General features: G+C 34.9%; 1 protein-coding gene across 5 annotated transcripts in view; it reads left to right on the forward strand.

The window, feature by feature from the left end:
- The window catches only part of MAP4K3 (mitogen-activated protein kinase kinase kinase kinase 3), a 200,282-nt gene that overhangs the window by 126,414 nt on the left and 46,715 nt on the right, over nucleotides 1–27,153 (forward strand). For 3 of the 5 annotated variants that reach the window (XR_015553666.1, XM_087436855.1, XM_004436723.3), the window contains exons 7-15: nucleotides 1,725–1,767; nucleotides 3,849–3,921; nucleotides 9,213–9,344; nucleotides 9,539–9,601; nucleotides 9,687–9,768; nucleotides 9,864–9,974; nucleotides 15,420–15,498; nucleotides 20,209–20,267; nucleotides 21,568–21,630. Coding sequence is in view for 4 of the 5 variants with exons in the window: in XM_087436855.1 (XP_087292981.1) it covers nucleotides 1,725–1,767; nucleotides 3,849–3,921; nucleotides 9,213–9,344; nucleotides 9,539–9,601; nucleotides 9,687–9,768; nucleotides 9,864–9,974; nucleotides 15,420–15,498; nucleotides 20,209–20,267; nucleotides 21,568–21,630 (705 nt within the window). In the remaining variant the exon portion in view is untranslated. The remainder of the gene's footprint in view (nucleotides 1–1,724; nucleotides 1,768–3,848; nucleotides 3,922–9,212; nucleotides 9,345–9,538; nucleotides 9,602–9,686; nucleotides 9,769–9,863; nucleotides 9,975–15,419; nucleotides 15,499–20,208; nucleotides 20,268–21,567; nucleotides 21,631–27,153) is intronic. The other 2 variants (XM_087436856.1, XM_004436724.3) reach the window with 1 other exon arrangement.

The following is a 27,153-nucleotide window of genomic DNA, read 5'->3' on the forward strand; positions in this document are numbered from 1 at the left end:
CTAGTATATTATATCTCACCTGGACTTCTGTAATAGCCTCCTAACTGGTCTCTCTGCTTCCATTCTTGAGTGGTTCTATAGTCACTTCTCCACCTTGCAACCAAAGTGATCTTTTAAAATCAGATCTTTCCATTCTCCTGCTTATAAACTACTGTTGGCTTCCTTCATACTCAGTGTAAAATCCAGATGTTTTTACCTTGGCCTACGAGGTTATGCATGATCTAGCCTCTGCTTTTCTCTCTGACCTCATCTCACACTCTTCTCTATTTTACTCATTCTGTTCCAGCCACACTAAACTTGCTGTTCCTGGAATATGTCAAGCACTTTTTGGCCCCAGGACTTTGTATTTGCTGTCCCCTCTTCCTGGAATGTTCTTCTCCCAGATTTTGGCATGGCTCTGCACCCTCACTTCATCCAGGTCTCTGCTTAAATATCATGCCTTAGAGAGGCCTTCTCTTACTTTATTTGTCTTCAGAGTGCTTATCTCCACCTGGCTTTGAATCATTTGTTGGTTTATTCATTCATGTGTGTGTATTCATTTTTAGATTTTATTTTTCTCCTACTTGGATGTAAACTCCATGAAGCTTGAACTTATTCATTACTGTAACCTCGGACCTTAAAATAGCACCTGGTTGCTAGTAGTCTCTCAGGGAGACAGAGATGGATAGATGAATGGAATGAAGCATTCGAAGGCCGTGGGTGCAGTGATGTTATAGAAGCTGTAATTGAGGAGAGTTAATCTGCAGCTGGGTAAAGACCAAACTAAAGACTGTGGTAGAAGTCTAGAGAGCTAGAGGCTAGATCAAGTTAAAATCCTTGCTCTGGTCTCTTCTCTCCTTTTTCTCATTCCTCCCATTATTCCACAGAGCTGCAGTAATATCAGAGGGTGCAGTCTTCTGGTGTTTCTTCCTCTGTTTTGGGCGGGAAGGAGTTTCTCGTATTTTTTCCCCTATGAATATACTTAAATGATTGAAGGCACCCTAGACTAAAGAGGCTGCTCACTTTTGCTTGCTCATTTAAAAGTTGCAGAAAAGGTAAAAAAAACAAAACAAAAAAAGCTTGTAGTACCTTTGAGAGAGAGTATTTCTACCTCCGCCAGAAGCTTTGAGCTTACTGAAGATGAAGTAATTATCATCTTTGAGCTTGGGTCAAGAAGCAAAAGTGACTAAAATGCTACGAGGTCACGCAGACTGGTGAGGTGACATTTTAATTCTGTGGGCCTGTGGCTAGTTATTTATATACTGATGGATAGCCTCATGTGCTAAGCAGCAAGGTTCAGTCTTATACACCAGCACTGGTTCAACTGAGGATGAGTTCCTAGAAAGGGAGATTTGTTTTGTTTTTTTGAACAGGAGATAGCAATAAGTTTAAAATGTAATACAAGGAATTGAAAATGCCATTGTTAAGGTATTTTTTTAGTGCAGTGACAGTGTTTGATCAGTAAGAAAATAATATTTAGATGAAAACTAATGTATCACTTTCGTAGTAACATTCATATTATGTTAATAGCAGCTTTTTGCAAGGTAGAACATGTTATAAGAATAGTCAAATTGCCTAAAAAGTGAATAGTAAATTTAACATTTTAATTGGTCATACTTCAATTTTAAGTATTTCTAGGTCTAAGGCTGCCACTTGTGATTATTTTAAATACGTGTATTTAATCTGTTATATGTGCTGTCCGATGAAATGTTTCCTACTTTAACTAAAATGTTCTTACTTTAAAGGGAGCTAACATTCTATTAACGGATAATGGTCATGTGAAATTGGGTAAGTAAATTAAAATTTTGTCACTTGTGCAAATTTATGCCAAAACATAGTAAGTTTATGTTTTCCTTTGTAAGACTAGGTTTCCCCTCCCCTAGCAGCATCTATGTATTGTTAGGTGGAAATCTCATTGTGGGGCCTGTGTAACCTCTCTGTATCTGTTTCCTCTTCTCTTAAATGGGGATAAAGTCTGCCTTTCACATATGACAGATTTGTTGTAAAGATGGAGTGAAATAGTATCTTTCATAATGGTATGAATGTCGTTCATAATAATATGAATATGTTTCATAATAATAGTAACTTCTTTAGAGTTCTTTCACCTCTGATCCCAGGAATGTGACTTCTAGTAAGAAATCTGTACAAAATTACCTCGTAACCAAAAAACAAGGTAAACAAAAGCCAAAAACTCAATACTGCCAAAAATCCTACATTCTTTACATAAGCTTTTAAAATAAAATACAGTATTACTTATATAAAAACATGATTTAGATGCTGAATGTTGCTTTATTTCAAATTATAACTTTTACTTTGTAACTTTTGGTTGTCAAGTTATGATTAAAATAGAGTTCAAAACCTAAATAGTAACTTAATTTGAAGTTTAAGACAGGAAACATGTACAGTCTAGTAGTTTTATAAAGAAGGTCGTGTCTGGGCCGGCCCCGTGGCATAACGGTTAAGTGTGTGCACTCCGCTGCTGGCAGCCTGGGTTCGGATCCCAGACGCACAGCGAGGCACCACTTGTCAGGCCATGCTGTGGCGGCATCCCATATAAAGTGGAGGAAGATGGGCATGGATATTAGCTCAGGGCCAGTCTTCCTCAGCAAAAAGAGGAGGATTGGCATGGATGTTAGCTCGGGGCTGATCTTCCTCACAAAAAAAAAAAAAAACACACACACACACACACAAAAATCATGTCTGTTAGGTATTAAATGAAGTATTTAATAACATATGAAACAGTTATTCTGAACTGTATATTACTATAAGACAAATCAAAATTCAAAATATATATTTATATTTTAAAAATATGAATCAAACTGTTTTGAACTATAATCTATAATAGGACTAATCAGATTTTAAATTATGTATATAAAAATTAACATATAATAAAATTTTCCTAAGCCACCTCTAAATATGGAAAAAACAGTTATCTAACTAGTGATGGCTTAGTGAACAGTTTCTATCAGCAGTTTAATGTTTTGTGTCTTACTCAAAGACATCTTATATATGTCTTAGTTAATAAGGATTTAGAAATCATCGTTAATAAACTAGAAAATATTAGAACTCAGCATACTTAAAGAATAGCAACAAATATACATAAAATAAATTTCCTGGGCCAGCCCCGTGGCTTAGCGGTTAAGTGCCCGCGCTCCGCTGCTGGTGGCCCGAGTTCGGATCCCGGGCGCGCACCGACGCACTGCTTCTCCAGCCATGCTGAGGCCGCGTCCCACATACAGGAACTAGAAGGATGTGCAGCTATGACATACAACTATCTACTGGGGCTTTGGGGGAAAAAATAAAAATAAAATTATAAAAAAATAAATAAATTTCCTGTTAGTGATTGATATTGGTATTAGAATGTATTGCTAAAGTGAGATTTTGGGGAATATTCCGTTTGGATGTCTTTTCAAGCTACATAGATTTACTAATAGGCTTATTGGTTTATTTGATGTTAGTCATCATGGGTGTGGCAGGGAGTGAATGGAATATATTACTACTTAAGGTCCTTTTCCAGTGATATTCCTTGAATTTCAGGTCTTGGGAATTAGAAATTATAATATTATTAAGTCTGGCAGGTTAGATGCTCTCAGCTGTCTCTTTCTCATCAAAATTATTTGATCTTTTGTTGTCATTTGATTCATGTGGGGATATGTGGGAATCTGTTTGACTCTGACACACACTGACTACTTTGTGATATTTTAATGCTAGTCCATTAAAGTTAAAATTTTAATGTTATGTTTGAGAATATCTCATATTTCTGTGAAATTAGCTTAATGAAAATAATTATTAAAAGTGTCTTATGTTGCCATAAGTAATTTTATTTTCTTTCAGTTTTCTTTTCTAAATGTTTCTCATTTTTTTAATAGCTGATTTTGGAGTATCTGCACAGATAACAGCTACAATTGCCAAACGGAAGTCTTTCATTGGTACACCATATTGGTAATTATATTTTAATTGATAATTTAACTTTTTCTTTTTCTATCATTATTAAAAACAGCATTTGGAAAAAATAGACTGGTCAAAATTTTTAGGACTAAAACAGATTGAAAAAGTCATCAACAGGTTAAATAATTTAGGCATGTACATTTGTGGATGGATTACATAGCCACAGAATAGAATATTCTATCATATTAATATTCAGTAAGTGGAAACAGCTTAAAAGATTGATATGGCTTTTGGGAACGTTGTATAGTTCCAGCTTTACTGGAAAAACCCGACTCTTGCTCCTGCACATATCACATGTATTTTAACAGATGTTTTTGTATCTGTCTTTCTTCACCCCCATCTCCAGTTCATATTCTGACTAATCTTTCAACATTACGTTATTCACAGTACCCCTTTGCTTAGAACTTTTTGACATATCTTGGTTGTACACAAGATCAAATACAGATTTCTTGGCATTTAGATTCTTCCATGGTCTGGCCTCTAGCTGCCTTATTAACCTTAAATCCTACTAGGTGCCTCTACAGCCCTTCCTTTCTAACAATATTTGTCTGCTAGGTATTTTTTGACCATTCTATAAAAACTGTCCTATTCATTCATTTATTTATGCAAGAAATGTTTTTGACCACTCACTGTGTGTCAGATATTAGTCATTATAAATATGGGATGGACAGGTATAGAGGTTTTTCGTTCACACCATTACTTTGTTGGAAGTAACAGCACACTGGAAGCCTTCACATTGCCTTCAGCTTAAGTGCTTCCACTCTGCTGACGTCCTCATAGCCCACCTCATCAGCAGTGGGATACCACTAATCTGGATAATTTTTTTTCATATTTAGGATATGAGATATTCCATTTTTTAAACTGATTTATCTTTTTATCAAACAGATAAGTGTTTAAAAAGTCAAGTAGTGCTAAAAGGGCTTATAAAAACTCTTCTCGTGTCGTCTGTCGTCTCTAGCATTATCTTATTATTTATAGATAATAAATAATAGTAAATTGTTAGATGATAGGTGAAGATTTTAGCTCTCTTCATTCATCTTCTAAGCTTCTTATCCTTTCAATTTACTTGCTGAGTCAATTATTATACTATTATTACATTTACTACCTTGAAAAAAAATTTTTCCTATATTTAATAATTTCTTCATTTTTAATTTGCTTAATTTTTTTTTTTAAATCCCTGGCTGAGACTTCCATACCTTCCCACATTTTACAGTTCTGTAAGATGCCTCTACATAATTTTCTACACCATAAAGCCTATCAAATTGTCTGTTAGTCCTGATTTTTGTTTGTTTTAATTTGGTTTTTTCCTGTAATAATCCTTAGAGTCTTCTTCCCTCCTATTCCAATCTGAATTATTTATTTTCTAGGTCATTTTGCATAGCTTCACCCTGGGAATTTTTCTTCAGCTTGGGAATTCATTTCCTGGAATCAAGTCGTCTTCTTTCATGATTTACTCCCTCTCACATGTTTTGGTAACTTCCCAAGAAATTTGAGGAGTAAAATTTTTGAGACTTTGCATGTCTAGCCTCATACTTGATTAATAATTTGGGTGAATATAGAAATCTAGATTGGAATTTTTGAGCTATTATTCTAGTGGCTTCTTTTCTCTGATGCTAATGGAAGTGTGATGTCCTTAGGATATGAGATCTTTGAATGTAACCCCTCCCCCCTAGGATCATTCTTGGTGGTTTGATATTTTGTGGTGATATACCTCAGAATGTTTTTGTTTGTTTTTTTGTCGTTTTACTGTTATTCGTTGTACTTGGCATTTGTACTTTTCAATCAAGAGATTCATGTCTTTCAGTTCTGGGAAATATTCTTGTATTATTTCTTTGATAATTTCTTTGCTGTACTTTTTCCTGCTCTCTTTTTCTGGAACTCATTAGTTGTATCTTGGACCACTTGGATTAATCCATTAATTTTCTTAAATTTTCTTTCACTTTTTAAAAGTCTTTTTTGTTCTACTTTCTATAAGATTTGCTCAGCCTTTTAGACTCATGGTTTCCTGATGGAGGCTTCCCTTAGATGTTTGGTAATCCTTATCTTCTGGTTCACATTGAAGAGCAAGGCACTAAAAGCTGATTCGTAGCTTTGTGTGTGTGGGAGGTAGCATGTAAACCTGGTTTTTAGTGTTCTAGAACTGAGTAAGTGAAGGAAGCTGGGGAACTCATTATCCTAGACACAGACTTCTGTGCCCCAACCCCTGCCCTCCTTTGTTCCTGGTATCCTTGAGTCTGAAGCCTCTCTTGTTCGGTTTTTCTTGGTCCTCATCCACTGGGGGTGGGGAAGGAGCAATTAGTGGGCCTTAGTGGATAAGAGGAAGAATCTGGGAGACTAACTTCATTATTTAGACTTGACACTTTGAGCCCCAACCTCAGTTCTACTTTTTTGTAAGTTTGCGACTTTAATTTGTCAGCCTTTGGGGGTTCTTTGGGGCTAATTGGCTTGCTAGTTATTGTTCTTTTCCTCTGCACGCACTTAGGTTTGTCCTTCCTCCTGCTTGCTATGTCATTTACTATTCTTCTGTTTTCAATGCAAATTTCTCTCCTGGATTTTTCAAAAATGATATGTTTATATTTCTCTTTTTTGTTCTGCTTATTGTTTTGTATTGATTTCTGAGAGGAATAAGGGCTTGAGGATCTGCTATTATTTTTAGATACTGTTTCCTCGGTTTGATTTTAAATATCTGGAGGAACTCTCTCATTGAATCTCCAGAGTCTAGCATGATTCTGTACACATATTTCATAAATGTTTGTTGATGATAACTGATCTCCAACTTCAGCTTCAGAGATTAAAAATCAATGTCATTCCTCTTATAGGAAATATCTTGGGAGCATATGAAATTGTGAATTAAGCAAAGTCAATTTTTGGAACACTCCCACTCTTCATCTCTCTTTCTAGTAGCATGTCTTTCCCACCTAAACTCTAGGGATATAGAATAGAAAGGAATCGCTCTCATCCAAAGTGACTAAGATTGGCATTTATTTAGTTAATCAAAAAAGTCTGTTGAATTGGCAAATCACAAAGTTAGTACATATGTACCTTAAACATTTTATTTCAATTTAAGGCATGTGAGTGCACATTTATTTGCCCATCTTTTGATATAGGACCAAGGCCTTTTCTTTGAGTGGGTCACTAATTAGAGTTCTGTCTTAATAACGTAAACCATATCCATAGTGCATTGACTACATTTCCCAGTTTGTGTTTCTCTAAAGTGCAATGAGACCTTAGACATTCAAAGCATGTGACTTTTTTTTTTCGGTGAGGAAGATTGTCCCTGAGCTGACATCTGTGCCAGTCTTCCTCTATTTTGTATGTGGGACACCGCCACAGTATAGCTTGATAAGTGGTGCGTAGGTCCATGCCTGGGATCTGAACTTGTGAACCCCAGGCGACCAAAGCAGAGCGTGCAAACTCAACTATTACGCCACCGGGCCGGCCCCACAAAGCATGTGACTTTTTTTGGTCAGGCTTTTTGAGGTTTAAGTTTAGCCTTATTAGGTGTACAGTTCTATGAATGTTAAAAAGTTTCCATCCCCCTAAAAAGTTTCCTTCTGCTCCCTTCAGTAAATTCTCTCTCCCCATCCCTAGCCTCTGGCAACACCTGATCTGATTTCTGTCTCTCTAATTTTTCCTTTTCCCTGAAAGTCATGTAAATGACATTCCACAGCCTTCTTGGTCTTTTACAGTTGTCGTGTACTTACCTAATTTGCCAGAATTTTTTGGGTTTGTCTTTAAAAAGTTTTTCTAGGGGCTGGCCTGGTGGCATAGCGGTTAAGTGCACGCGCTCTGCTTCAGTGGCCCCAGGGTTTGCAGGTTCGGATCATGGGCACACATCAACGCACCGCTTGTCAAGCCATGCCGTGACAGCATCCCATATGAAGTGGAGGAAGTTGGGCATGGAGGTTAGCCCAATCTTCCTCAGCAAAAAGAGGAGGATTGGCATCGGATGTTAGCTCAGGGCTGATCTTCCTCACAAAAAAAAAAAAAAATTTTTTTCTAAAGTATTCACTTTAATTTTCATGACAATTTACTCTTTTTAATCTTCATAATAAATCAGTTTTCATAATATTAAATTGTGTCTTAAATGACAACAAATGTAAACAAGTTCAGTGGTGAACTTAATTATGGTAAACATACAACTTAACTAGCAGGAGTAGAAGTGCACTAGCTGAAATCTTTCACTCATATTTTTACAGAGGAATGGAGAACATCAGTTAATGTGCTGCACTAATTAACCGCATATCACCTGTATGCACTTTCATACACCGCTAGGGCATTTCCACCAGCCACCTGGAATCTAGCCATCAATAAAGTAATAACTGACATAAGAAAATTCACTTTTCTTATAATTTGAATATTTATAAAAGCTACTTTAAGATTAAATAGATTTTAAGACCAAGCATTTTGAAAGTTAGAAGGATTTTTTTTTTCTTTAAGTTTACTGACTGACTTGACTTTTGGGAAATCATACCAGGAACACAAGTGTGTATTTGTAAGGCTACCTGTTTAAATCACTCTTTTGATATATAAGTTGAGATGTTTATCTCAATTAGTAGTTTTCAAAACTATTGTTTAGGATTTGGACATTTTTATATTTGAAAATTAGTATAATAATTTAAATCAATCAAATACAAATTTGTAGGGGTATAATTAGAATAAGACTACAGCAAAGTTAAAAGAAACAAAAAAATTACTGAATTTCGGTAACTTTCTTCTGAAGAAATGTATTTTTATAAAGCAGACACAGTTTTACAACTTTTCTACAATTATAATAAAACTGAAAAAAATGCCAATTAAGCTTATAGTAAATATGAGTTAAGTACTAAATGAAGATTATTGGTGCACCAAGAAATAGTTTTGGTCAAATGAAAACAGTCAGAAGCCAGATTGCTGTTTATTGGTGTAAGGAGGTAGACCTAAAAATTTTAGATTATTTATTGCAAGATGTCATTTCTCTATAGAATTTTCCATGTAGAGAGGAAGAGAGATTAGGGTGTGGACAAATTTGGGACATATTGCTCTATTATAATTGTAAATTTTTATAAACCTTTATAGTAAGAAAGTAAGTAACAAAGGAATCACTAGTGGGAGCTTGAAATGGAGGGTCTTATGAGATGCTGAGATCTTGGGAAAGAGGGGCTTTTAAGTACTACGTACTTATTTTTCAGATATCAAGGCTTAAGTAGGCCTCAACTTAGTGATAGTTCCACGTGCCTCTGGTGGGAAGATGAAGGAAAATACAATAAACAGAAGGTTTTTCTTTTCTGGAATATTTCCTTCAGGATGGCTCCAGAAGTCGCAGCCGTTGAGAGGAAAGGGGGGTACAATCAGCTCTGTGATCTCTGGGCAGTGGGAATCACTGCCATAGAACTTGCTGAGCTTCAGCCTCCCATGTTTGACTTACACCCAATGAGGTCAGTGTGTCGTAGTTGAAGAATCCTATGCTTAAATTAAGGGTTTTCCCCCTAGTATTATTTATTATGTCATGAACAAATAATATTCTTAGTCTTGCTTTGCTTTTTCTGGGAATAATAATAATAGAATTTACATTATATATTAAAATATGAAATTTTAAAATGCTGTTATGATTTGTTGTTGATTTTTTCAGAGCATTATTTCTAATGACAAAAAGCAATTTTCAGCCTCCTAAACTAAAGGATAAAATGAAATGGTAAGTATTTTTGTGTTATTTACTTTTATAGTCATGAACAAAAAAAGAATTGACTTTTAAAAGTCTCATTTTCAAAATTTCTTAGGTCAAATAGTTTTCATCATTTTGTGAAAATGGCACTTACTAAAAATCCAAAAAAAAGACCTACTGCTGAAAAGTTACTGCAGGTATTATCTTTGCCCTGAAATGTGTCTTTTTTCAAAAGATAAAATGTCATTCAATCAGATTTCTAATAAGTGTTCTGTACTACATTATTTTATAGCACCCATTTGTCACACAGCCTTTGACACGGTCTTTGGCAATCGAACTGTTGGATAAAGTGAATAATCCAGATCATTCCACTTACCATGATTTTGATGATGATGATCCTGAGGTAGGAACTGTTTTTACCAACTACTAGTATATATAACATAGATGTACGTGTGTGTGTGTGTGTGTGTGTGTGTGTGTATATAAATAAAACTAGTTTAAATAAAAAACTCTTGGGCTATTTACAGATGACTATTGTCTGAAAATGGCAAAGGCAGAATCATCTAATCCACTTTTTGAAATTACTGTAGTTATTTTACAGTAGTCATTTTAGATGAAGTTGCCAAATAAATCGTCCACTTTAAAAGAGAACGCAAATGAGAAGCACCTAAACAAGATGTCAGAATATACTCAAAATTTCTATTCAGTTTTCTTCTCAAAAAATGTTTGTACAATACTTCATGAATTATTAGTGGTTAGTAGAAAGTATGGGATTAACTTTGTTGGTGACTAAAACCCTAATTCTCCACTATGGAAATGTTAAAAAATGAGCCCTTGTAGTTGTTAGAGAATAAAATAACTCTCATGTGATGGAAGCATTGATATTAATGGAAGCTTCACTCTGTTGGCATATCTAATATTCCTATCTCAGCTAATAGTTGTCGCACCTAAGATAAATTCAGTATATGTGATATGGCAGAATTCTGTTACTGGGCCTGTAGCTGAGGTGGATAGCCTTGAATTTGACTGGCTTTATGGAAGGTACTTAAAGTGGTATAAATTTCATTGATGATACTAAAGGAATGATAGCTCTCAGTGGTCAGAAAGATGGTCACAGATTGTCAAGTCAGAGAGAACCTTTCTATCATGTCAAGTCAGAGAGAACCTTTCTATCAGTTCATCATTGTTCACCAAAGATGCCTGCCATCTTTATACAACTATGACTAAATAAGCTATCTGTCCTTTTGTTAAAGGTCTAGAAAGAAGTTTGGAAACATGAAGGAATGTAAAGTATTATTGATCTTATAATTATTGGGAAAATTATATATTCCCTATATATAATTAAGGGAAAAAATTGTGTTTTATTGTTTCGCTTAATTTCCTGAGATGTACCTACACTGAGAATAGTTAACTTGGGTCCTGTTCTTGATCTGCCTTATTGAATCTAAGAATTTGGGCTCAAATGTTTTATGAATTACATTTTCCCCAAAGGTAATAACTTGAAAGGTAGCATTTCACTACAGAAAACAAACCCTATTTGGTACATGAAATAGATGCCAGCATCACCTCTTAAAGTGAAACCTTAGAGTGAATAGTATGGAGCTGCAGGAGCTTTTCAGATAGGGCCTCTTTTACTCCATAAGGTTGGAGGAATGTCCATGAATTAACAGTAAGGAGAACTCATCCCCACTCCACCTACCCCTCAGAATATTTCTCTCTGAAAGTGGCAATACACATAAAATGATCTTAATAAAGTAAGAGGAAAGAAAATAGAGGCCTGCTTCTCCAAGAAAAAACATAAAGGAAAAATTTGTTTACTAATAAGTAAAAGGGCCATAAATCATGAATGCCTTTAGCAGTATTTCATTTCATTTATCTCTCATCCTTTTTAATATAAGAAGTTGAGGCAGGGCCGGCCCCGTGGCTTAGCGGTTGAGTGCGCGCGCTCCGCTGCTGGCGGCCCGGGTTCGGATCCCGGGTGCGCACTGACGCACCGCTTCTCTGGCTACGCTGAGGCCGCGTCCCACATACAGCAACTAGAAGGATGTGCAGCTATGACATACAACTATCTACTGGGGCTTTGGGGGGAAAAATAAATAAATAAAATCTTTAAAAAAAAAAAAACAAGTTGAGGCAGATTTTTGTGTGTGTGTGTGTGTGAGGAGATCAGCCCTGTGCTAATAACATCTGCCAATCTTCCTCTTTTTTTTTTTTTTTTTTTTTGCTGAGGAAGACTGGCCGTGGGCTAACATCCATGCCCATCTTCCTCCACTTTATATGGAACGCCGCCACAGCATGGCTTGCCAAGCAGTGCCTCGGTGCGCAGCCGGGATCCGAACCGGCAAACCCCAGGCTGCCGCAGTGGAGCACGCACACCCAACCGCTTGCGCCACCGGGCTGGCCCCCAGATTTTTTTTTAATTACAATTTTCTCCTCTGCAACAGAGAAAGCTAACTGCAGCTTTTGAACAGCTATTGAATTACTGAAATATTCCATTTTGAATGTTTATTTACATTCAACTCAGAGAACATTTATTTGCAATTTGCTGTGGATAAAATGTATCTGTCATCTTGAGAAGCTCCCAGTTTGAGGAGTGAGGAGAAGAAAGAACAGCCAGTTTTTGTTAGGGAAGTCAGAGATGGTGTCACGAAAGAATTGACATTGTTGGAAAGGAGTTTGCCAAATATAAAAAAAAATAAAAATAATGATTAAGGCATTTGGGACTTTTTAGAAACTCATCAAGACATATTTTAAATGATAGCCAGCCTCCATATCTAGGTGTTTGAATATACCAGCTTTCATAAATTTTCAAAATGTTTAAATATAGTCTTTATCCTTTTAAGTATGTAAGATTCATGTCAACATGAGTGCAATCAAGACAAGCTTACATATGATTAAGAGCACATCAAGTGTGTGAATGTTCACTCTTTCTATCAGTTAATTTGGTTACTTTCTTATCCATTATGCAGTAGAGTAATAGATTCTTCTTACGTTAAGTTAATAGCTTACAACATATGATATTTATGCTAAAAAATATTTAGAATATTGATTCAGACTTGTAAAGGAAGTTTGACATAGATATATTTTACTTGAATTTTTATTATCATTAGCAGTTACCTTTCTTTAAAAATTTGATAATATATGGAATGGTGAAAAAATTAATAAAGTTTTACTTTCCATATTTCCCAAAATTTCTAGCAATTTTAAGAGAAAACATTGAGGGATTTTTTTTTTTTCTTTGTGATTGTGGTAAAAATGTATTACTTTTAGCTTGAGTATATATGCTTGGAAAAGCTGAGGACCTGAAAATAAATTTGATAATGTTAAATAAGTGTTAGAACCCACTTGTCTTAGATCATCTACCTAGGACAGGGGTTAGCAAACTTTTTGCCATAAAAAGCTAGAGAGTAAAGATATTTGACTTTGTGTGGGCCATGTGGTCTCTGTCATACTTAACTCTGCCAATGGAGAGGAAAAGCAGCCATAGATAATAAATGGGTGTGGCTATGTGCCAATAAAATTTTATTTATAAGAACAGACTGCAGTGAGAATTGTGGGCCATAGTATGCCAACCCCTAACCAAGGAGGTGAAACTGAACACTTTTTTTTCCTCCTACATCAGGATTTCTCAAACTTAGCACTATTGATATGTTGGGCCAGACAGTTCTTTGTTGTGGGGGGCTTCCCTGTGCACTGTAAAATATTTAGTGGCATCACTGGCCTCTACCCATTAGTTGCCACTAGCACCCTTTGATTCCCAGTTGTGATAACCAGTAATGACCCCAGACAGTGCCAGATGTGCCCTTGGGCAAAATTGGCCCTGGTCGAGAACCACTGGCTTATGTTAGTGTTTGTCATATTGTCTATTTCTTTCCTTCATTCCGTACAAACTTTGCATTCTCATCTAGCTCCTATCACAAAGGGCGTATTATTTGATAATGCATTAATCTTAGAACTTGTGAATTATAATAACAGGAATAAACTGAAATGGTTTATAAGGGTAGGGTTTTGTTTTGTTCAAGAAGTAATAAAAATTATTTAAATGTTAAGGCATATAAAGCATTATTTTAAAGAAACTCTGGGAAACATACATCATTGTGAATGGTTTGTTTCTTTAAATGCTATTTATTAGAATGATTATTAATTCATCATCCCTTCTCTAAATATCATTTATTAGAGTCATTATAAACTCATAGCAGGTTTCCGTGACTAGTATGCATTACTTTTCTAGAGAAAAACGAGAGTATTCATTTTTAGAAGTAAAAGCTTGAATTTTCATTTTTGAGACTGTATCTACATAGCATTTGTCAATTTAAATGATGCTGAAGGATGTCCTTTTAGAGATCCAACTTTTCAAGTTCAGATTCAAGTTCAGAAGGAGCTATTTCAGAATCTCCTCTGCTAAGTTGAACTTGTAGTAAATGTAATATCCTTTTAGAGAAGGTGAGTGAAATTTTCCATTATTAGAAAACTAATTCTTTAGCATCACAGTGGATTGTGCCTAACATGCTGTTGCCTACGTTAATTTTCAGGGTGGGCATCTTTCATAACCCTGGCCTCATTTAACAGAATCTGTGAAATCCTTTCTCTCAACTATGAAATACATCATTTTCAACATTGGCTTTTTGAAAAAATATTACTTTCTTTTACAACCATCTGATTTAGTATATATGTGAAAGAAAAATTCAGTCAAGTCTTTAGTTCACCTCCATTCTAAAGGGTGAAATATGGCCTCTGGATACCTGGATAGTCTTTTTTATAATCATTTAACTTCTTGAACTAGATGTCAGTTTTGTTCCTGACATGCTATAGATTTCGTTTTCAAAGGGTGTTCTTAAATCATAGTTTTCAGTTCATTCTTTTTCTGATATTGGAGCCCTTGACAAATCTTGTATTTAGGACATCCAGAGTGTAAGTTTTCCAGTACTCCTTTGTGGTCAATTTTAGCTTGTTAGAGTCTATAAATAATCCTGAGGGGTGAATCTTCTTTACAAATTAAAGAAAAGCATTGAATATTAGTAAGTTTCTTGCTCATAGGAATGTATATTGGTATACCTATAACAGAGAGAAACTGAGGTAAATTTTTTAATGACGAAAACTTCTAAAAAACATAAAATACTGTGAGTTCAAATACACATAATTATAAGCTGTACAGTTTATGACAATCTCACGTAAATCAGTTATGGTGCAAATTGTGGCAAAAGTTGAAACAGACCAATGTCCCCTATTGAATTATCTATATGCTATTATGCTGTTTATTATAATGATTATTAATTCATCATCATTATATATATCAAATATTTCATGTATATAGAATATATATATTGAATATTATTTCAAAAAATATATGTCAGTTGAAAAATAAACCTTAAAAGAAGAGACATCTGAGTTCAGTCGTTAGATGATAGATGTAAATTTAGTCTTTACACTGTTATCTTTCATTTTCTTTCAGAATTTGTTGATGTAAAAGTAGATCCAAAATATTTAGTGTACCTGATTCTTCCTTGTAAAATGGATCTAGAAAAGTCCAATATTGCATTTACAAATAAGCTGAATATATTATTACTTATATTTGATTTCACATGTATTTAATGTAGTCTTGGAAGTACTCTCTCTAGTACAAATAGTGATTTATGTTAAGTAGGTAATAAAGGTATTTATATTTTCGCCTTCATAGTTTGAGCTGCTATTGTGGTTGCCTTTCCTTTTTTAATGTTCACAGAATTGTTCTATTTTGTTTCCATTTTTACATAAAATGAAGTATTTCTTTCATATTTGGGTAATTTTGTGGACCAGACTGTGACTTGATTATCAAATGCCACATATCATTGATTTTGTTCTTTCCTAGCCTCTTGTTGCCGTACCACATAGAATTCACTCAACAAGTAGAAATGTGAGAGAAGAAAAAACACGCTCAGAAATAAACTGTAAGTTTATACTTTACACAGTTCATAATTTAACAATGAAAAATAAGATTCAATTTAGTTACAATTATTTTTGTTTCCTTTTCCTCCAAATAGTTTTTCTTACCAAACCCTTTTAAAGGTAAAGTTTAATTAAGGCAGTCAGAATTTCGTTTTCCTTATTCCTGGGGAATTTTTGGTGATGAGAAGTGGGGTTGTGTTTATGTTGTTATTGTTTGGGAGGAGGAGTAAAATTCCTGGTATAGGCAGGATAGAAGTAATCAAGGCAGTGCTTCTTAAACTTATAAGTGCATATAATTCACCTACAAAGCTTGTTAAAATGCCGTTTCTGATTCAGTAGATCTGGGGTGGGACCTGAGGTTCTTTACTTCTAACAAGTTCCCAGGTTATATGGATGCTGATAGTCCAAGGGCTGCACTTTGAGTAGCAGGGAAAGGTAGAAGTCTGCAAATTGGCTTAGCATCTGAGTAGCCTTAGAGCCTTTAAACATGGGTTCTCAGGCCCCACTTTTCCACAGATCTTGATTCACTAGGTCTTAGGTTGACCCGGGAATCTACCTGTTAAAATAACTCTCCACATAGTTCTTATGGGCAGCCAAGTTGTGGGCCCACTGAGACAGACCATTCATTCACATGAGATCCAATACTGTCAACTAATCAATGATAAACTCTGCCAACAGGAATCTCTGGAATAGTAATGCTTTAACTTTTTTTTCTTCTTGGAAGCATTAATTCCTCATGATTTAGAATGCTAATTTAGTGCAATCAAGCTTATGATAAGTTTTCTGTGAGTTAAAAATTGATCTTGAGGACCTGAAATCCAAAATGACCTTAGTGAAATTAGGTAATGTGGTAACTTGAGATAACTACTGTTAAGAAACTGTTCCCAATTTTTGGCTAGATTAATAACGATAATAATAATACATTTCATACTCTAAGATGAATCCATCTCTTCATCTTAAAAGCTAAATGAGGTAAGAAAGGGCAGGTACTCTGACCATTTAATAGAAAACAAAAGGGAAATACAGAGATGAATAGACTTGTCTGTGGGATGGAGTGATACACAGAGTTAACAGCAAGCCTTAGATCTCCCAACTTTTAGCCCAGTGGTCTGGCACAAACACTGCTCCATTTCAGAAACCACCTCAGGACACTTGTGTGGCCTTTACACCGGCAGTCCTTTGTGAACCTTGCTTTGAAATTTTGGCTGGACCATATACTGTGTATTAAGTTCCTGGGCAAAGTTTTGTGCTGGTGCTACCTGGAAATGCTCTTAAAAGGAAGAAACTCTTAAAAGAAAGCACGGTGCATTGTACAAAAAGCCTGGGACTGGGATTTGGTACTTTGTTGGCCAACAATTGTGTGACCATATAAAATTACCTTTAAATTTTATATGGTCACATAATTACCTCCATCTGAAGCCACATGATTTAAATTTGCTAATTTCTCCCCAAAAGTATTTTTCTGAAAATGACAACCTTAGAACCTAAGCAGTTCCTGTTATTGTTTTTTAATATGTAAAATATAGGATGTCTTTGTCATTTCTTTAATAATACAAAATGTGATTAGAGATGTCTTTGTAGTTGATTTGGAAAACTTTATTTGTTCAGTACCATTAAATCTAATTTAAGGTATTTTCTATCTTGTTATCTGATTCAATTGAAAAATTATATTGTCAGGCCCTTTATTGCAAAGTGCAGTTATTTCTGGATCATATTTTTTACCAATTTATATCAGTGATTCTCAACTCCTAACTGTATCTGCCTATGTATGCTATTTGAAATTAAATTTCTATACCCAAATTTTTCTGAAATTCTGATACGCCCTCCTTTTGGTGGGAGCAGGTGATGCATGATGGGCATCTTCCCTTCTCCCCTGTTTGCCAGTAAGAAGGGTGTCGTACCCCTCTAGTATGTTGAGATAGCAACAGGATTAAAACACTACTTTTAATAATTTGTGAGTTTGATATTTGAGGCTTTTAAATCTTAGGCAGTGTTCTAATATCTACTTTCTTATTTTGATTTCATGTGAGATGTGATATATGGAATATTCAGTAATGCTATTAACTATAAAGACAGGCTTTGGAAAAATAATTTATTTTAGTAATTGTATATATTTGTTCCTCTTGATAATGTTTCATGTTTAAAATTACGTGGTGTCTCTCCATGCAACCAAGGTTTTCTCTTTATTAAACTAAATGATGTTTAAGCAACGTGTATGTAAAAACTGAATCATTTGCAGAAAGGGTGTTGCTTTTTCCCTTTTAAGAAATCCCCTCTACCTTCAGTTAAATATGATAAGCAAAGACTTGCTTTAAGAAAAAATAATTCTGGGGCTGTTCTTGTCTGCCATAGTAGGATCAGTTTTGACCCATAATGGCTACTGAAGGGTCAGCAAGTGATAATGTTGGAGCTGTTTCAAAGAAGCTGAGAAGGAATTTTCATTTGGATATTAACATATAAATTTATGGTGTGTGGCTTGACATACATTCAAGGAAATGGTAGAGTAAACAGAAATCAAGACCAATAGACAATTACAGATAAGTAGGAGTTTTTGATGTTATTAAGAACATCATAAGCAGCACTACAGCCTGCAGTGATTGACCAATAATTATTTGAACAGTTGCTGAAGATTCTGTGGCAGAAGCTTGTCATAACTTTAGGGATTTTGAAAGGACAGAAGAGTGACACCAGTGTAAGGTGTGAAGAATGAATCTCCCTAATGACTTTGCTATATGGGCTCCCCTCTCTGGAAATACATTCCCACAGAGTAGAGTAGTGCTCCGTCCAAGAGTACAGGGGTATTGAACACCTGCTACAGTCAGGGTTCTGTCCTTGTCACGAAAGTTAGTTTAAGACAACATCCCTTGCGCTCAGTGGTTATACAGTCTGGTGGGGAAATCAGGCATGTGCACATGTGACAATAACACAAGGCAGATAGATGCACAAAACTGTCCTCGTGTAACTTTATTACAGATTTAGTTTTGCTATTTGATGACAGGTATGAGTAAGAGCCATACAATAGACCTCAATCAAGGTAATGTATATATTGGTTTTAATACCTTACTAAAAGTTATTTTGTAACTTTTGATGTGTGGTTATATGTGAACAGGTATGAGGAACGCATTATGGAAGAGCCTACGTATCTGTAAGGGCCAAAATCTGATATCTAGTTCATAACTGTAAAGCACACACATTCACACACAACTGGAGGTCTTATAGGACTGTGTTTCTCAGCTGTTTTTACTTGTGCCTCCTATTGCTAAATACACAAATCTCGTGATCTCCTTTAATTGGTATTAACATTCACAATAAATCATGCATACTAAGCTAAAATCAAAAGAATTATAAAAGTGATTATGCTTTGAAATCTCACTCATTTCCCTACCGTGATTGAGAATTGCTTTTTGGCGAAGCTTTTACTAGTTGAACTGTAATATATTTGTGACTGTCTGTTTTTCTTCTTTTTAATGTTTTATATTAGTGCCTCTGTTTTTATCTTAGTGATCTTGAATGCTGTACCCGGGTTATAAAAGCAGATAATGATAATGAGATATAGGAATTAAAGGTAAAGGAAGTGAGACATTCAATACATTAGAATAGAAAGGGAAAAGGTGAATGTAGTACAGTTAATTTTTTTTTGCTCTGACTAGTTTATACTTTAGCAATAGCAGTGTATTAGTAATTTATTGTTGTATAACAAATTACTCCAAAATTTAGCAGCTTAAAACAATAAACACTGGGGCTGGCCCAGTGGCGTAGTCGTTAAGTTCGCACGCTCCGCTTCGGCAGCCTGGGGTTTGCGGGTTTGGATCCCGGGTGCAGACCTATGCACCGCTCATCAAGCCATGCTGTGGTGGCATCCCACGTACAAAATGGAGGAAGATTGGCACAGCTGTTAGCTCAGGGCCAATCTTCCTCACCAAAACAACGATAAACACTTATTATCTCACACATACTCTGAGGGTCAGGAATCCAGGACACCTTAACTGAGTGGTTCTGGCTCAGGGTCTGTCATGAAGTTACAGTCAGTATGTCAGCTGGGCCTGCAGTCATTTGAAGGCTTGACGAGACTGGAGGATTTGCTTTGAAGCTTACTCACGTAACTGTTAGCCTGAGGCTTCAGTTCCTTGCCATGTAGCCTCTCCTTAGGGCTGCTCACAACAGACTTCCTCCAGAGCAAGTGATCAATAGAGAGAGCCCAAGACTGAAGCCTTATCTTGGAATTGGTATGCCATGACTCTGCCATATTCATTTGGTCACAAAGGCCAGCTCTGGGGATGTGGGAAGGGCCTACACAAATTTATGAACACCAGGAGGCAGGAATATTAGAAGCTATATTGCAGGCTGACTTGCAAAAGTACTCTGCCTCAATTGCTGTCTGTCTACCTAAGTCCTGAGTTAAGGTTGTCTCTATTTTATGCTGGGTCACAATGAAGTAGCAAGTTAGATCCTGACTGTATTATACACATAACTTCGCTAATCATCTTCTTTTTTACTGTGGAAAACGCCTAGGATTAACAGATTAAGTTTCAATAGTTGAGACTTTCTTGGGCTTTTTCCAGCTAACAGATTCTTTATTTAAATCTTTGGATTGTGATCAGTGTATGGTAGATGGTAAAATTAAATGTATTTTGCCATGGAGTAACTTTTAAAATTGTTATATCATTAAGAATATAGAAACAGATCATGGCTTCACTTTTTTTCTTTTTTAGTTGGCCAAATAAAATTTGATCCACCCTTAAGGAAGGAGACAGAACCACACCATGAACTTGTAAGTAGTATAGTCTTGGGATGTTAACACTGAAAATAAATGTTTTAATTAGTCTGTGATATATTGGTACTGACTAAAAAAGCTAGTTATTAATATTTTCAAAAGCATTTGGGGAAATAAAAAGGTAAGTAATTCTAAAATTCAGAAATAAATCTGTGTTGCTGAGATTGAATATTTTCAAAATTATTTTAGGAGAAATTTACTAGTTTTACCATTCTCTGATTAAATGTTTTTAATGCTGGCTCTTTAATTTTTTTTCATTTTTGTTTTTCAGTTTTTGAGGAGCTTTTTGTGTATGTATGTATTAGGATAAATGCCACAGTTTTAAACTAGAATGTTGGACCAGTAAAAGCACATCTTCTCACTAAATTTATGGGCAGGCTTTTAAGAGTGTACGCCAGTTTTCTGAACATCAGGGTAGAGTCAAATCTGTTTGGAGTACTGAAACTCAGGCGAGACTAGGCATGCATAGTAGATCGTTTGTCATTTGTTTAAGACTTGTTAACTGTATGAATGTTCTTTTCATGGTTATTTTTTTGCTAATGTTTTGTATACTCCTTTCCAGATATATGATAATGTGATTAGATGCAGTCTTAGAAGCAAAATGCTTTGAAAATATTTGAGATGTTAATAGTCTATGGAAGAATAAAAAAGTAAGACTTAAAAAACAAACAAAATTAATCCTAGTGAAATTACTTTACCAGAGCTTTAGATTATATGCTTTATTTTTTTTTCTATTTGATGATAATAAGAAAGTAACTGTTAATAAATACTAAGGATTGAAGTGGGAACTTCTTAAATTTAATGCTTATTTTAACCCACTCGATTAATAAACGCATACAAAGAGAGTCTTGAACCTTTAACTTACGGAGTTATTCTACTTCAGTATAACAACATGGAGGAAAGGAATGTTAAAGAAAAATTCTTAAAATGATCATATTATAGTACTTAAGCCTGACATTTATGTAGAGGATGGAGAAGGTTAAGAAGAAAAAGTAGTCATGATGTTTATAAATGCTAATTATATTTTGTTAAGGCAGTTTGAGTTTATTTTCTCTTTCTTTTTTTAAGTTGGCATTGCATGTATTTAAATTCTATACTAATTTGATAACTGCATCATAGAGCAAAGTTGTTGCAATGTTGCTTTTTTTAGAAGCTCCTTAATATGATTTGACTTTGCATTTGCCTTAATAAAATTATGTTAGCAGGACTTACTTCACTTGTGAAAATTTCCCCTTGTGAATTTGTGGCTTTTAGTCTAAGTGTAAATAACTTGGGTTTCTTGGTCTCTGCTAAACAGCCCGACAGTGATGGTTTTTTGGACAGTTCAGAAGAAATATACTACACTGCAAGATCTAATCTGGTATTTCTCATCTTCTGATTTTCTTTGTCAGCATTGTTTTAGTCTTAATTGTTTTTTTTTTTTTGATCAAACGTTTTGTCCAATTTTAATGAACCAGTTTAAGCATTATTTTGTAAGTTCCTGCCATTTAACAAGCTTCCGTATGTTAAGGATTATAGCAGTTTTTTTTCCATGACAAGTTAAATAAATATATCTACTCAAATATAATGTTATAATAAAAAATAAAAATCTTTTTTCTTTTTTTATGAGAAACATTTCCTTTTCTCACTCAAATATGCAGGGCTTTTTTAGAAATTACGTTCCCACATAAAAATGTCCAGTTTTAATAATGTGACTTGTTTTATGAACTAGAAGCCATCCATATGTACATATCCATTTATATATATAAAACTATTCAACTTCATTACATATCTAATATATAGATATAATTTTAAAAAGTAATTTACCCCTAATTAACGGTGAAATCAGTCTCGGATGAAATTGTAACTTTGTAGCATTATGTTATATCCAGTTTTCTCAGGCCAAACTTTGGATTATAAAGCCCCCCTGAAGTTATAAATATTAAGGCTGTCTTATCATTAGGTAAGAAAAGATGGGCAGTTAACCCTGGTAGATATTAAATAAATGATTCTTTCTACTTCTGTAGCTGGCCATGGCCCCAAGTTGCCTCCATATTTACTCTTAGATTCTACTTTTCTGCCTTTTCAAGGGGATTTTCCTTCTCTTTCCTTCCTCTCTGCCTTAGTAATATATCTCTTTCTATTCTGGTTGGTTTAAATGATTCTTTTAATAATAAAGATAAATTCTTAAATCTGTGCCCTATAACATTTATAGGACGTAAAAGAGATTTTAGGCATTATGTCTCTCTTAAGGAAGTTGCTGTCTTGATGGGCAGAAAATACTTGCACCTATAAACTCTTAGCCATGCAACAAAATATATAGTGGAGTGCCAGAATTTTGCCAGGTGGTGACTGTTGATGAGGAGAGGCTAAGATATAGTAGCTACTGTGGAAATCAGAGAAGGAGAAAAACCTTTGGGTTAATATGGCTTATCTGGCTTCTGGGAGGGACTAAGACTGATTTTCAGTATTGTGTAGGAACCATTATAGATTCTTCATGAAGAGAATGGACAGATGTGTCCTATGTTTCATGGGAATTAATGTGGAAATAGTCATTGGCACAGACCACAGTTCAGAGAGATGGCAGATAAAGAGCTGAAATTATGAGATGGTCATACTACTACTGGTATTACGGGATTGTCTTGGAAGAGGAAGATTGAAGTCATCAAAGAGGAAATGTTAGGTGAAGCCATGAGCTTGCATGTATTCCCCAATTAGGTCTGAAGAAGGAAAGAGTGCAGAAAACTGGTTACCATGATGGATGATGCCTGTGTTGTGCGGTCCAAGGTAGAACCAACATTGGAGGGAGGGAAGAAGCCGTTGAAAAGCTAGAAGAATCAGTAGATGCACTGTCACAAAAGAGAGATTCATCAAATGCCCCAGAGAGGCCAGAGAGATGGAGAATTAACCATCCTAGGGGGCAAGTGAGGTGAAATGCCTGAAGAAAACACTATCAGTGATTTCTGGATTGAAAATGTCTTCAGAATTAGACCTATGTAGGTTAGACAGTCAATGAAATTTGTGTTGTAAGTAAAAGACCACAGAATCAAAAGTTAAATTGACTCTGTTATTTATTAATATTCTCTAGAAAACACAGCAACAAAACCAGAAACATAGTACTTTAAGAGTTACAACTATTCTTTTCTGTACCCTGTTTGGGTACTTGAATAAGTTATCATGGCTCAGTTCCCTAGAACTATCCCCCCCCAATAATCAGGAGTTTCTTGTGATGGGGGAACAGTCGGCAGGGGGTCTTGTGACAGAGGGAAGCTTTAGGGACAATTAACTTTGTGGATAATTCTGGCAGAAGAGGGATGAATGAACTATTTGTCAGATCTTACCATTTATAAAATCAATCTTAAAAAGCTCACTTCTAATGATAAAAGCTAACACTTATCTAGACCTTTTTATATATCAAGCATTATTCTAAACACTTTAAATATATTAACTTTTATAATCCTTGTTTTACAAATGAGGGGATTTAAGGCTCAAAGAAGCTGAAATTGGTCTTACCACCCAGCAAAAGAATAGCAGAGCTGGAATTTGACCTAAGCAGCCTGGCTCAGGAATTCAAACCTAAACCATTATGCTGTATTGCCTCTACCCAACATCATCAATATGTTTTTCCACTAATACTGAGCTCACACTTGTGCTCTCTCTTCTTTTAATCAACTATATGTTTCGTAGTTATTTTTCTAGTTGTGGTAAAATATACATAACATAAAATTTACCATTGTAACCATTTTTAAGTGTACTGTCTGGTGGTATTAAGTACTTTCGTGGTGTTGTGCAGCCATTGCCACTGTCTGTCTGTAGAACGTTTTCATCTTCCCAAACAGCAACTTTTTACCCATTAAATAGTAACTCCCATTTCCCCTTTCCCCTAGCCCCTGTCAAGCACCATGCTATTTTCTGTTTCTGAATTTTTCTGTACTCTAGGTACCTCATGTAAGTGGAATCATAACAATATTTGTCCTTTTGTGACTGGCTCACTTCATTTAGCATAATGTCATAACGTCTTCAAGGTTCATCCGTGTTGTAGCATGTGTCAGAATTTCCTTTTTAAGGCTGAATAATATTCCATTGTATTTGTATACCACATTTTGTTTATCCATTCATCCATCGATGGACACTTGAATTGCTTCTACCTTTTGACTGTTGTGAATAATACTGCCATGAACGTGGGTGTACAAATATCTGTTGAGTCTCTGCTTTCAGTTCTTTTGGATATATAACTAGAAGTGGAATTGCTGAATCATAACGGTAATTCTAGGTTTAATTTTTTAGAGAACTAACGTACTGTTTTCCATAGCAGCGGCATCATTTTACAATTCCCACCAGCAATGCACAAGTGTTTCAGTTTCTCCACATCCTCATCAATGCTTATTATTTTCTGGTTTTTATGTATGTGTGTGTTTTTAATAATAGCCATCCTAATGAGATGAAGTGTCCATAGTTATTTCAGGCCCCTAATTTCATTAGTCCTAAAACCTTGGCACTGTAAACAAGATTTCAACTCTTACCAATACTTGTTGTTGGCCACTAGAAACCTGATGAACCCAAAATGTCTGACTGTCATCTTAGTTGGCACCAAGATGAAAGCCCTAATTCTTTTGGGACCCAAAAGAAACATTTACCCCCCTTAAAGACCTTGCTACCTAAAAGTTTCATTTGATTAGTCAAACTTGATATTGTTTCACAACTTCTGATTGTTTTAAGTGCTAAGTGTATTCATTTTATGATTTTGTAAATAAATTTAGAATATTACACCCCAGTTTTTATTACAATAAAGGGATTTTTTAAAAAGATAATCATAATATAGTGAAACCAGAAGAACAGAGCTCGATTTTTAGGATTGTTAGTGAGTAAAAAAGGTCTTTAAATTTTGAAAGGTGCTTGAATTACAAAAAAACAAAAACAAACAAAAAACTTAGCCATAATGTGATAATTAAATAGTAAGTTTTGCCCCTAACCATAAAAATGGATTTATCTGATCTATAAGGTGCTATCTTTAGATTAAAAGATTATATTACACATCTGTTCAGCTGATGTTAATTTTTTCTAATTTGCCTAGTTTTGCTGGATATTTTGGCCCATATACCAATGAAAGATATATTGAAAATTAGTTATACGTAAAACACTATGTTAATTGCTGTGGAGGAACATAAGTAGTAACGTAATCATCGCTCTGAAGAAACTTGTACTTGAAAAAGTAAGAATGCAATATTTAAATTATAATTAAAAGCATATCAGAAAGATATACCCGATTGATCATTATCAGTAAACATAACAAAAGTACTTTAAGATTACCCCTGACTTAAGTCAAAAAAAGTCTATAAGGTTAAATTTATTTTGAAAAAGAAACAATAAATGCCAACTTTGTTTATTTTAAATCTGTTATACTATTACTGATTATAAAATTTATGTTTTGTGGTCACTTTTCTTAACGAATGTTTATGAAGACAATTTCTAGGGAGAACTCATTTCATAATTGCGAGATGATAGGACATATTTTTAGAATGTCAGACCTAACCTGCTGATACTCGTTTCCAAGCTTACTGTACAAGTCATGTTATTCAGTTTGAATCCCCTTAAATCTTCTGCTTTTAGTAGTCAGAATACTGCTTCGTCAGTTAGTGTTCTGATCCCACTTGCTTTTCTGACTTGTTAAAAAATAAAAATATCTTTTTTGAATTATCCAGGGTTCATTCCCTTTTTACTTCTGTAAATTATGTACCACATTAAAAGATAACTCCTAACAACCTTATTCGTGCCATAATTTTCTCATTTTTTAATGAGAAAAAAAATTCTCCTTTTCTGCTCTTCTCTTTTTTCTTGGTTAAAATATGTTGCTGAAGTGTTTTTTCTTTTGTGTTTTTGTAGCCAACTGTATTGATTCTATTGACTTCCTGCTGTTTTCTCATCAGATATAGACCTTGTAATCTCCTAAGGGGGATAAAAACACATAATAAGATTTTCTTGATCTTATATTTTCCTTTTCCACTGTTCTGTGTTATATCCTTTGTTCTTTTTCAGTTCTTTGTGGCACCATGTTTTCTTAGAGGGTCTGTCCTAGGTTTAGAAATACTCCCCCTTTCATTAAAACGAATCACTAAAGTTAGGACTTTCTGACCCAAAAAGATATTTTAATTGGGCTAGGGTGACTATCTTAAATTTTTGTTTGAATGTTCAGGTTGAATCTATACGAGGCTGTTGCATGTTTTCAGTCCATGTTGTTACCTATCTGACTTTAGTTAACATTGTCATTCATTAATAAGTTGATGCCTCATTTATGCTACTAATTTTTTTTATGTCTATCCTGGCATGTTTAAATGTATTCTTGTTTAGCTTATAAAGAATGGCCATGTGATACCATCGTCTAGGGTTATTTTGAGTGCTTTTCCAAGCATAATATTGGTAGCATTTTTCTATTACAGAATAGCTTCCAAGTCCTTTTTGGAAAGCACACCCACTGACTTTGCCCAGCTTTCACTTTTCTTCCTTTTTATTTCTTCTCATTTTTCTTGTCTGATTTACTGTCTGAATTCTTGCCGTTTAATAGGTGCTTGGCGAATAATAGTTGAAGTAAATAAGATTAGATATATATTAGAAGGACTTAGTGCAGTTCTTTTACTTGATGACATGCCTAGCACATTGTTTGTGTTGCGTGGTTGCTAAGACATAACTTGATTTACAGAAAAGGAATTAATAAAGAATCAGCCCCTTTCAATTTTAGCTTTCCTGGTAGGGCTTGACACGTGGCACATTTAATCATCAGACTGCAATCTGTCTGCAACCTCTCCCTGGCCTGAATGTTATTCTGTATATGAACCTATGCCCAATTTTCTATTAAAATATTACATTAGTTATTTTAGACTCTTCTCTTACCTTCCTAAGTACACTG

Source organism: Ceratotherium simum, chromosome 11, assembly GCF_057802395.1.
Source record: "Ceratotherium simum simum isolate JZ-2026a chromosome 11, ASM5780239v1, whole genome shotgun sequence".
NCBI lineage: Eukaryota > Metazoa > Chordata > Mammalia > Perissodactyla > Rhinocerotidae > Ceratotherium > Ceratotherium simum.